Source organism: Theropithecus gelada, chromosome 9 (assembly GCF_003255815.1).
Source record: "Theropithecus gelada isolate Dixy chromosome 9, Tgel_1.0, whole genome shotgun sequence".
NCBI classification, from domain to species: domain Eukaryota; kingdom Metazoa; phylum Chordata; class Mammalia; order Primates; family Cercopithecidae; genus Theropithecus; species Theropithecus gelada.
This window is the reverse complement of record NC_037677.1, coordinates 5,891,197-5,903,328: the sequence shown is the minus strand read 5'-3', so window position 1 is coordinate 5,903,328 and position 12,132 is coordinate 5,891,197. Positions and strand designations below refer to the sequence as shown.

Sequence of the window (12,132 nt, the reverse complement as noted above, 5' to 3'; positions counted from 1 at the left end):
ACCCTGTCACTAGGACTTTTCTTTCCTGAGCCTGAGCCTCATCCCCACCTCCAGCTCTGTTCTGAATGGTAACTGCTGAGCTGATCCCCACCCTGCATGGATCCCCTGTGAGAAGCCCCAGAACGACCCTCACCTGAGTCTCTCCTGAATGGTGGATGCCAAGGCAGCCCACTCTTCCCAAGCCACCTCATTTCCTTTGGTCTGAGAACACAGATACTGGACTTTGCTCTCAAAAATAATGATATCGTGTTGTTATGAGTTGAAATGTGTCCACCCAAAAATATATGTTGAAGTCCTAACCGCTAACCCTCAGAATGTGACCTTATTTGGAGATAGGGTCTTTTTTTTTTTTTTTTTTTTTTGAGACGGAGTGTCCCTCTGTCGCACAGGCGGGAGTGCAGTGGTGGGATCTCAGCTCACTGCAGCCTCTGCCTCTGGGTTCAAGCAATTCTCCTGCCTCAGGCTCCCAAGTAGCTGGGACTGTAGGTGTGTGCCACCATGCCCGGCTAATTTTTTGCATTTTTAGTAGATTCAGGATTTCACCATGCTGGCCAGGCTGAACTTGAACTCCTGACCTCGTGATCCACCCGCCTCAGCTTCCCAATGTGGTGGGATTACAGGCGTGAGCCACCACACCAGGTCTGGAGATAGGGTCTTTACCAAGACAATCAAGTTAAAATGAGGTCACTGGGATGGGCCCTAATCCAATATAACTGGTGTGCTTATAATGAGACAGAATTTGGATGTCGACATGCACAGAGGCAGGATTCTGGGAAGAGACACAGGGAGAGGACAGCCATGTGGCAGGAGCAATGGCAAAGGAATGACAAGGACAGCTGGCAAATGCCATAGCCTGGATGCGGCCAGGAAGGACTCTCCCCTAAAACCATCAGACACCTGCTGACACCTCGATTGCAGCCTTCCAGCTTTCAGAACCATGAGACAACAAATTTCTGTTGCTTCAAGCCATGTGGTGTTTGGTACTTTGTTGCGGCAGGCTTAGGAAATTAATACACACAGAAAAGGCCAGGCATGGCTGAAGTTTGGATGGGAGGGTCACACATTCTAAAGAGACTGCCATGCTGCTCCTAGAAAGGACTAAGCAGGCTGGGCACGGTGGCTCACGCCTGTAATCCCAGCACTTTGGGAGGCTGAGGCAGGCGGATCTCGAGGTCAGGAGATTGAGACCATCCTGGCTAACACGATAAAACCCGGTCTCTACTAAGAATACAAAAAATTAACCGGGCGTGGTGGCGGGCGCCTGTAGTCCCAGCTACTCTGGAGGCTGAGGCAGGAGAATGGTGTGAACCCAGAAGGCAGAGCTGGCAGTGAGCCGAGATCGCGCCACTGCACTCTAGCCTGGGCGACAGAGTGAGACTCCATCAAAAAAAAAAAAAAAAAAAAGGACCGTGCAGCAGCTTGAATGGATCTACAGAGAACTGCACTGTTTGCAAAAGCTGACCTCAAAAGGCTACACACTGGATGATTTCATTTATATAACAAACATTCTTGAAATGACAAAGTGGCAGAGATGGATAGCATCAGTGGCTGTCAGGGCTTAGGGAAAGTGGATAGAGACAGATGGTTGTGGCTATAAAAGGGCAGCACAAGGGAGCCTGGTGTGCTGACTGCCTTGACTCTTGGCTGTGGAGGGGCCACAACCCAACCACTATAATGTGACAAAATTGCTTGGAACTACACACACACACACACACACACACACGCATGTAACACTGGCAAAATTCGAATGTCTATGTGTTGTATCCATGTAAATTTCCTGGTTGTGATATTGTACTTTAGCTATTCAACATGCTACCATTGAGGAAAGCTGAGTCAAGGGTATACAGGATCTCTCTGTATCATTACAACTACATGAGAATCTCCACTTATTTCCAAACAAAAAGTTTTTTTAAGATACCGTCAAGTCACGTCAATTTAACCCAGGGAAGCAGTCCCTATGGAATATGGATGAAATTAAGCATAATTTCCATCTAAATACAATTCAAGTTTTGGATCCTTTTTTTTTAAGAAGTAACTGATGATTGGAAATAAAAATTCAAAATTTCATCTGGATGAATAAACATAAGAATATTCTTTAGAAAGATAGCAAAGAAACCTCAAGGAGTGGGAACTTATGAGGCAGACCATCTCCTGCAAGATTTGAAAACATTACAGAGCTATAATAACTGGCAGAGACTGTGGAACAGAGTGAGTATCCCAGCAATGGACTAATTATCTAAGTGAAAATAATTTATGGAGACAATATTTCTAAAAAGTTAAAAAAAGAAAAAAGAAGAGCCTTTGAGTGTACAGTGGCATTCTGAATCAATAACTGGCCTTGGTCTTTTCCAGTTTCCTGTGAAAACATTCAATTTATACAATGAGGGAAAGTCTAGACCAGCACTGGACACTATCTGAAGCTTTTAGGAGTTATGGCAGAAAATAGCGCAGATAATAGTGGAGTACAGCAGGGTGTGACACTATCTAACAGTTAATGACCTACGACTACATGTATCAATGGAGAAATTAATGCTAAGGGAAAAAGAAAGTTTTGGAATGACATGACAGTGCAGGTTGAGTCTCCCTTATCTGAAATGCTTAGAATGTGAAATATTTCAGATTTCAGATTTTTTCACATTTTGGAATATTCACATATACACAATGACATATCTTGGGAATGGGACCTAAGTCTAAACATAAAATTCATTTATGTTTCATATGTACCCTATACACATAGCCTATAAACTACACATAGTTTCATACAATATTTTTAATAATTTGTGCATGAAACAGTTTGAGTCTATTGAACGCCCAGAAAGCAAAGTTATTGCCACTGCAGTCACCCACGTGAACATCTACAGATGATTGCCATCACCAGCATTCCTGACTCTGAATTTATGTGCTACCTTTATAAGCAATTGTTTTCTTACACTTATTTACACATGAGTACTTAACAGTAAAAAATATGACATAGCATTAAACCAGTGAAAACATAATGTGTTCAGGGTCACTAAGCAGCCCAGTGGCGTCATCAGAGACCTGGATCAGCTGACAGACAACAGCAACCATGACAGTGGGCTTCCAACTCCACCTATGATGCTGTGTTCTGATTAAAAGATTACTGTAGGCCGGGGTTGGTGGCTCATGCCTGCAATCCCAGCACTTTGAGAGGCCAAGGCAGGCAGTTCACCTGAGGTCAGGAGTTTGAGACTAGCCTGGCCAACGTGGTGAAGCTCCATCTCTACTAAAAATACAAAAAAAAAAAAAATTAGCTGGGCGTGGTGGCAGGTGCCTTTGATCCCAGCTACCAGCTACTCAGGAGACTTAGGTGGGAGGATCACCTGAGCCTGGGAGCTCAAGGCTGTAGTGAGCTGGAATCGTGCCACTGCACTCCAGCCAGGGCAACAGAGTAAGACCCTGCCTCAAAAAAAAAAAAAAAAAAAAAAAAGGAAAAGGAAAAGGTCACTATAAGCTAAACCTTGAGCCTAGAGCCTAGATGCACACGCGGAACCCTGGAGAAGTCCCTACCCTCAAGGCAGGAGTTCGTAGCTGATAGCTTCTTGGGCTTTTGGTGCCGATTGGCTGGAGACTGGGGAAGCTACATCATGAATAAGGGGCTTTTGTTCTCTTTCCTGGGCTGAATCGGGCAGCAGCAACTTGTAACCATCTGGCCATCTGCTGGTATCCTATAGGGTGGCTTATCTTGCAAAAGCGCTAGGTGCTGACGCAGGAGAGTTGCAAGCAAAAGGAGACTCTGCAAAAGGGTTCTGCAGGGCTTCACACAAGGGGACAAGTTGGCACAGTGTCCTCATCTTGTTTATCCTGCCTCAAACACACACCGTTCTAGTCCTTCAATGAGCCCATGGCATACTTTCATCACGGCGCCTGTAGGTGCTTGTTCTGCAGTGATAACAGCATTATCTTCATCATCACTGTTACCACAAGCACCTTGGTTCAGAACTGTTTTGCCATTGTTCATCATCGGTCAGTGAACGAACAACTGGAGCCTCAGTATGGATGTTAAAAACTTGTATATCCACTTCTTCCAGCATGCTGACACACTCTGAAGGTATATTTTTTGCCTGCGTAGGGAGGTCAGACATCATTTTTTTTCCCACTTCATGTATGGAGTGCTTCCACGTCATCACCTTGTTCATCGTCATCACTGAACATAGTCGCAGACCAGAGTTTGTGCCATGCACACATGGCTATGTCGTTAGTCACTGTGTTCCAAGCATTGGAAACTGCATTGGCATCTTTCATGCTAAATGCCTTTTGAAAACTTCCACACCCACCCCTCTGTTCACTGCTGCTAGTGTGCAGTGTTTCCGTATTTACTCTCCATTGATATCCATTGATCTAAGAATACCCTAGTCACATGGCTGAAGTAATGAAGTCACGTCTGGAAGAAAGCCCATGGCATAAACATTACTTTTAATGAGAGTTTCAGCTGGAGGATGAGCAGAGCGGTTGTCAAAGAAAAACAAAATCTTGTAGTCGTCATCCAGTCCACCCTCCCTACAGTGACACAAGCCACTGGTACAAAATGTTTGCGAGACTAATCAGCAAAGATGTCCCTGATGGTACATATAATCTCAGCTACTCAGGAAGCTGAGGTGGGAGGATGGCTTGAGGCCAGGAGTGTGAGACCAGCTTTGGCAACATAGTGAGACCTCATCTTTAGAAATAAATAAATAAATATCAGCCAGGTGTGGGGTGCACACCTATAGGCCCAACTGCTTGGGAGGCTGAAGCAGGAGGATTGCTTGAGTCCAGGAGTGTAAGGCTGCAGTGAGCTATGGATTGCACCATTGCACTCCAGCCTGGGTAACAGAGTGAGACGTCAACTCTAAAAAAATTTTAAAAAAAGAAAAAAGAGGCCAGGCGCAGTGGCTCACACTTGTAACCCCAGCACTTTGGGAGGCCGAGGTGGGTGGATCACCTGAGACCAGGAGATCGAGACCAGCCTGGCCAACATGGAGAAATCCTGTCTCTACTAAAAATACAAAAATTAGCCAGATGTGGTGGTGGTCGCCTGTAATCCCAGCTACTTGGGAGGCTGAGGCAGGAGAATTGCTTGAACTGGGGAGGCAGAGATTATAGTGAGTCGAGATTGTGCCATTACACTTCAGCCTGGGCAATAACAGTGAAACTCCGTCTAAAAAAAAAAAAAAAAAAAAAGGCCAGGCAGGAGCGTGGGCTCACGACTGTAATCCTAGCACTTTGGGAGACCGAGGTGGGTGGATCATCTGAGGTCAGGAGTTCAAGACCAGCCTGGCCAACATGGTGAAACCCTGTCTCTCAAAAATACAAAAATTAGCTGGGCATGATGATGGGTGCCTGTAATCCCAGCTACTCGTGAGGCTGAGGCATGAAAATGACTTGAATCTGGGAGACAGAGGTTGCAGTGAACTGAGATCACTCCATTGCACTCCAGCCTGGGTGACAGAGCAAGACTCTGTCTCCAGAAAAAAAAAGAAAAGAATAGAAAAGAAGTCCCTGGTAATTCATGTATTGTGTTAGGATAATAATGAACTGGTAAGAAAACCACTCCTTGAAAACAGCAAGGATGCAGCCTTTGCCTATCACAGCAGTTTGGGCTTATGTGTGCCTGTTACATTAGCACAACCCGGCACAGTTCTGTCTTCGGGTTCCTTAATTCCTGTTGGGACCATCTGATCCGCAGGCGTCAGTGTGTTTCTGGGACAATAGCACCAAAATGGTGATGTTTCATGGCCATTATAGACTTGTTCTGGTGTCAGGTTTTCAGCGGCGATGACATTGGCAAACTAGCCAATGAATTACTCTGCTGCTTTGTGATTAGCAGATGTTTTATCGCCAAAAATCTTTAAAAATTTAATGCCATATTTTTTCTTAAATTCTACAATCAACCTTCAATATTCACAATTCCCTTCAATTTTTAGTTCATCATAATAGATCTTTCTTGTTTCATGATCAGCATATCATTAAGTGACATGTGTCCACTGTGATACTGATGGATCACTTTTCCAGTGCACAATCGAGATCGTCCCTTATTTTATGCGGGGTTTTTCTATTTTCCATTAACTCCTGTTAGTCACTTGCAGAACAGAACTTCAACAGTCTATCCCTCTGTTTCTTCAGGTCCTATGTGGTGGTCATTCCAATACCGTACTTTTCTGTAAGATGTTTCACACTTACACCACTGCCTAGTGTCCCCAACAGTTTGACTTTCTGTGTTATAGATACACATAAATGCTTTATTTTTCTTAATGCTATTATCCACAGGGGTATCTGCAGACCTTTGTGACATTTTCTTTTTTCTTTTTCTTTTTTTTTTTTTTTTGTGACAGAGTCTTGCCCTTTCACCCAGACTGGAGTGCAGTGGCGCGATCTCGGTTCACTGCAACCTCGGCCTCCTGGGTTCAAGCGATTCTTGTGACTCAGCCTCCTGAGTAGCTGGGATTACAGGCACCTGCCACCACAGCAGACTCATTTTCATATTTTTAGTAGAGGGGTTTCGCCATGTTGCCCAGGCTGGTCTTGAACTCCTGAGCTCAAGTGATCCACCTGCCTTGGCCTCCCAAAGTGCTGGGATTACAGAAGTGAGCCACTGCACCCGGCCAATATTGTCAACAATATCATTAGACCAGAGAGCAGAGAATAAGCAAAAATACCACAGTGAGAAGTGCACAGGAGCAGGCCTTGGCTCCATATGGGGAATTGTGGGGACCTGTCATGGGTGTGTTTGACCAGCACACATGCCGTTTTACCACCCTTCGTGTGTGTGCTTGCATGGGGGAATCTGGGTGTGCACAGAAAAGATATCACTCAGCTGAAGGTGGCTAGGAGAGTCTTTTTCCCCTTGGGGATGCTGAATAAACAGTGTGTTATGTGTCTGTGTTTTGATTGCAACCCACCCCACGAGATCAGGTGTGGAATTTTCCACTTGTGGTGTAATGTCAGAGCTCAAAAAGTTTTGGATTTTGGACCATTTTGGATTTTGGATTTGGAGATCAGGAGCGCTCAACCTGTATGGTATTATTCAGATGAATTTTTTTTTTTTTTTTTTTTTTTTTTTTGAGACTAAGTCTCTTTCTATCGCCCAGGCTGGAGTGAAGTGGAGTGATCTCAGCTCACTGCAACCTCCACCTCCCAGATTCAAGCAATTCTTGTGCCTCAACCTCCCAAGTAGCTGGGATTACAGGCGCATGCCACCACACCCTGCTAATTTTTGTATTTTTAGTAGAGATGGGGTTTCATCATGTTGGCCAGGCTGGTCTCGAACGCCTGACCTCAAGTGATCCTCCTGCCTCAGCTTCCCAAAGTGCTGGGACTACAGACGTGAGCCACTGCACCCAGCCTTATTCATATGAATTTTTTAACATATAAACCTTCCTGTCTGTTGCACATGGACATACACATGGAAAAGGGGCCTAAGAATGCCTGGGAATAATGAGTACCAATTTCAAGAAACATTACCTGCGAGAAGGTAGAAGACAGAGGAAGAGAAAGATGCAGGAATACAAAAGGGCTTCAACTTTATCTGTAATTTTTTTATTCCAAAAAATACCTGAAGCAAACATTGGGCAGACATATTAAGATTTGACAGGATGAGGCCGTAGGCTCATGGATATCCACTATATTTATTGATTGCTATACTTCAAATTATGTTTGAAATTTACACTATTTAACAACACATATATATGTAATGAAATAAAGTTCTTTTAAGCAAACAAAATTTAAAATTTTATTTTCAAATTTTAAAATGTACTTTTGGCCAGAATGCAGTAAAATGGATACTTTAACACAATGCTAGTCAGAAGGTATATTGATACAAGACTTTTGGAAAGCAAGATAGAAATATTTGTTTAAAAGGAAAAAAAGCCTTTAAAAATATTCCCTACCAGTTGACTCAATAGTTCCACTGAAGGAAATCTATTCTAAACAATCTTAAATTCACAAGACTTTGTAGAAAGATATTTATGACAATCTTATTTTTACTATTAAAATAATAGAGGGGATGTTAAACTATGATCATCTACAACTATTAAAAACGTTTACAAAGAATCTGTAAGAATGGAGAAATCTCTACTTCATAAATGTTCATAGAATAAAAAATGCTCTATTTTATACATGGTATGCTCAGACTGCATTCAATAAGGCCTGAATATATTTGACAATATTAAGGAATATTGTTAATTTTAAAATTTGATCTTATCATCTTGAGATATATTCTTTTTCTTTTTCTTTTTTTTTTTTTTTTTTGAGACGGAGTCTCGCTCTGTCGCCCAGGCTGGAGTGCAGTGGCCGGATCTCAGCTCACTGCAAGCTCCGCCTCCCGGGTTCACGCCATTCTCCTGCCTCAGCCTCCCCAGTAGCTGGGACTACAGGCGCCCGCCACCTCGCCCGGCTAGTTTTTTGTATTTTTTAGTAGAGACAGGGTTTCACCGTGTTAGCCAGGATGGTCTCGATCTCCTGACCTCGTGATCCACCCATCTCGGCCTCCCAAAGTGCTGGGATTACAGGCTTGAGCCACTGCGCCCGGCCGAGATATATTCTTAAGTATTGAGGGAAATTGAATAATGTGGGATTTCCCCAGTTGGAATAAGGGTAGCTATTCCTGCTTAGAAAAAAGAAAGGACCTTGTGTGGTCACTGCCAGATGGTAGGTTCATTATTCTTTCTACTTTTTTTTTTTTAACTATTATTTAAGAGACAGGATCCGGCTCTGTTGCCCAGGCTGGAATGCAGTGGCACCATCATAGATCACTGCAGCCTCAAACCTCACTCCGGGGCTTAAACAGTCCTCCCGACTCAGCCTCCCAAGCAGCTGGGACTACAGGCAAGTGCCACCACATCAGGCTAATTTTGTTTAAAGTTTTTGTAGAGAGAGGGGTCTCACTGTGCTGCCCGAGCTGGCCTCCAACTCTTGGCCTCAAGTGATCCTCCTGCCTCTGTCTTCCAAAGTGCTGGGGTTACAAGCGTGAGCCACCGCATCTGGGCCCTACTTTTGATATTTGAAAATGTCCATAACAAAAGAAGTTTTCATAAACCTGAAACACACAAAATGTTGACATTAATTATATTTACAGGTTGGATCCAAGTGGGATTACCAATCCTCTGCATTCCTTTGTTCAGTATGTTTTACATTTATGCCAATTTTAAGCTTTTTAGGGAAAGAGGAGCAAGTACAGTCATGCCTCACTTACTAATAGAGATAGTTTCTGAGAAGCTTGTCAGATGATTTCCTCATTTTGCCAACATCACAGAGGACTTACACAATTTGCATGGCATAGCCTGCTACGCACTGAGGTCACACGGCCTAGCCTGTTGCTCCGAGACTGCAAAGCTGTGCAGCAGGAAGCCTTGCTGAATACTGCAGGCAACTGTAACACAGTGGTGAGGATCCGTGTCTCTAAACATAGAAAAGTTACAGTAAAAACACGGAATCATAATCTTATGGGACCACCGAGGCACATACCAGCTGGCATTAACAGAAAGGTCATGAGGCTCAACATGACTGTAGGAAAAGCTTTCATCTACTCTTTTCCCACTGTGTGTGTGGGGTGGGGGGAGGGGGGTGCATAACAACCTACGTTTTTACACCATTAAATTCTTTTGTTTGTTTTATTTTATTTTATTTTATTTTATTTTATGTTTGAGACGGAGTCTCATTCTGTTGCCCAGGCTGGAATGCAGTGGGGCGATCTCAGCTCACTACAATCTCAGCCTCCCGGGTTCAAGCAATTCTCCTGCCTCAGCCTCCGGAGTAGCTGGGATTACAGGCACCTGCCACCACGCCCAACTGATTTTTGTAATTTTAGTAGAGATAGGGTTTCACCATGTTGGCCAGGCTAGTCTCGAACTCCTGACCTCAGGCGATCCACCTGCCTTGACCTCCGAAAGTGATTGTATTACGGGAGTGGTCACTGCGCCTGGTCCTAAATTCTTTTATTTAACTTTTATTTATTTTAAGTTTAGGGTTATATGTGCAGGTTTGTTATATAGGTAAACCTGTGTCTTGGGGGATTGTTGTACAGATTATTTCGTTTTCAAAGAGAATTTGCAAGTATGTCACAAAAGCCTCATAAACACGTCGTGAGATTTTAAGAGACAATGACCAAGGCTCGGAGATGTCTCATCCTGTCCAATGTGACCCCTAGACCTGAGAATCTGCACTTGGGAGCTTGCAGACCCCGTTCTCAGGCTTCACTTGAGACCCCAAGAAAGAAAAACCCCACCTGCCAAAGAGGGGGACGGTAGCCTGGAAGAACCTAAGGAAGCGAGGCGCAGAGTTGAAGCACTGTGGCTCCCCTCCGCCGTCACCCCACTCGGCCCCCTCTCCTAATATGAGGCATTTTCTGGGGGAGCAAAGCTGCAGCAGGAATTCGGCGAAGTGGCAGAGCTGGGACCCCAGCGGGCGCCGGGCGCCGCGGGAGCCAGCAGGTGGCGGGGCCTGCGCTCCGCCCGGGCCTGAGTGCACCAGGCAGGTGCCAGCGGCTCCGCACCGCGGCGACACCACCGCCGGCACTCACCCAGGCCGGCAGCTCAGAACTGAGCGCAGGGCCCCGGAGGGAGACCAGGAAAGTCGAAGGCGGAGCAGCTGGAGGCGACCCGCGCGGGGCAAGGTCGAGTGGATCCGAGCCGCAGAGGGGTCTGGAGAGAGTCTACTGTCTGATGGCTTTGCCCGCTCTCTCCGCAGTGGGGACACCAGACCGAGTGCACACTGGAGGTCCCGGAGCACGAGGAGCGCGGAGGACCGGGAGGTTCCCGGGCTTGCGTGGGTAAAGTCCTTGGTCCCCACCGAGCACGGCCCGTGCGTCCCGGGGACAGGGGTGGCTATGCGGGGCCGCGGCGGTCCGCAGGGCTCCTTCGCCAGCAGGGGTGGGGACGCTGAGTCACGGATCTGTCACCGCTCTGCACCTCTCCGAACCCTCGGGGGCCAAAGCAAAAGCGAAAGCGACTGCGCCTGGCGGGGCCGCAGGTCCCAGAGCCGCGCTCGCCACCTCCCCCGGGCCTGGGCAGCGTTCGCCCGGGGAGTCCAGCAGGACCCTGTGGAGTTGCGGCCATGGCCCCGCGGCGGGCGCGCGGCTCCCGGACCCTCGGCCTCCCGGCGCTGCTGCTGCTGCTGCTGCTCCGGCCGCCAGCGACGCGGGGTAGGGAGCTGGGAGCAGGGGCTCCCGGGCGGGACCCGGGAGGGGGCCGGGACGTGGAGCTGTAGGGAACCGGGCTCCCCATCTCCCCCGGCCGTGCGGGGCGTCGGTGCCCTCGGGAGCGCGGTGCGCGCAGGCCCGGGCCGGGGAGGGGGCGCGGCGCCCGGCAGGAGCGACACGTGCCGGGAGCCGGGGTCGCAAGGAGAGCGCCGCCGCTGCGCCCGGGTCACCCACGTAAGGGAGCGGGCGGTCAGGCTGGGGTCTCCGAGGCCGAGGTCAGGAGCAGTTCTGCGAAGCCGGTTTTGGCCACCGGAGCGCGGAGCCGGCGGCGTCCAGCAGTTGGGAGACACGGGCGAGTGCGCTTCTCCCAGGCGCTGGGACAGCAGTGCGGCTGTTGCACGGCACGCGGTCCTCGGAGGGGTCCGGGAGAAACTACCCTCCCGACTCTCAGGCATAAGTAAATTTTGTTAGTGGGAGCTGGGAGGGTGGGGAGGTGCCGTGTCCCGGGGGGAAAAGCGTCGGGCAAGTTGCACACTTGGGGACCTGGAAACAACTTCCAATTCTTAAGCGCTCAGGAAACCAGCAGAGGCCGTTGGGATCGGGTGGGGGTGGGGGTGGGGGCCAGCCTGGAGTCTACACTCGCATGAAAAGGGGGAAGAAATCTGGTGATCGCTTGTATTCGAGAAGAAAGCGGGTCGCGGAGCTCTGATCTCGGCAGGGAGGATGGAATGAGCGATTCCTAGGGGTTTTGTCCCGGGAGCCAGAGGAAGGAGGAGAAACAGTAGCTGGGTCTAGCTCTATCCTTGCCAGCGCTTCTTTATCTTTTTTATAGCCAGGGAGCTCTTGGAGGGTCTGATGAAAGCTACGAACTCCCTCCCCGGAAAAATGCGTGAATGCACATACTTACAAAATGTGGATATGATTTCGGGATCAAAGACCCACTGAAGGCCATCCATGGACTCTCTATCGGAGTTAGTAATTCCATGATCTGTGTGTGT

The 12,132-nt window shown here is 47.5% G+C and overlaps 1 protein-coding gene across 2 annotated transcripts in view; it reads left to right on the top strand.

Moving 5' to 3' along the window:
- The first annotated feature begins 10,815 nt into the window (after positions 1 to 10,815).
- The window catches only part of IL15RA (interleukin 15 receptor subunit alpha), a 33,304-nt gene continuing 31,987 nt past the window's right edge, over positions 10,816 to 12,132 (top strand). For both annotated transcript variants that reach the window (XM_025395871.1, XM_025395870.1), the window contains exon 1: positions 10,816 to 11,137. In XM_025395871.1, the coding sequence (XP_025251656.1) occupies positions 11,050 to 11,137 (88 nt within the window). In that variant the 5' untranslated portion in view covers positions 10,816 to 11,049. The remainder of the gene's footprint in view (positions 11,138 to 12,132) is intronic.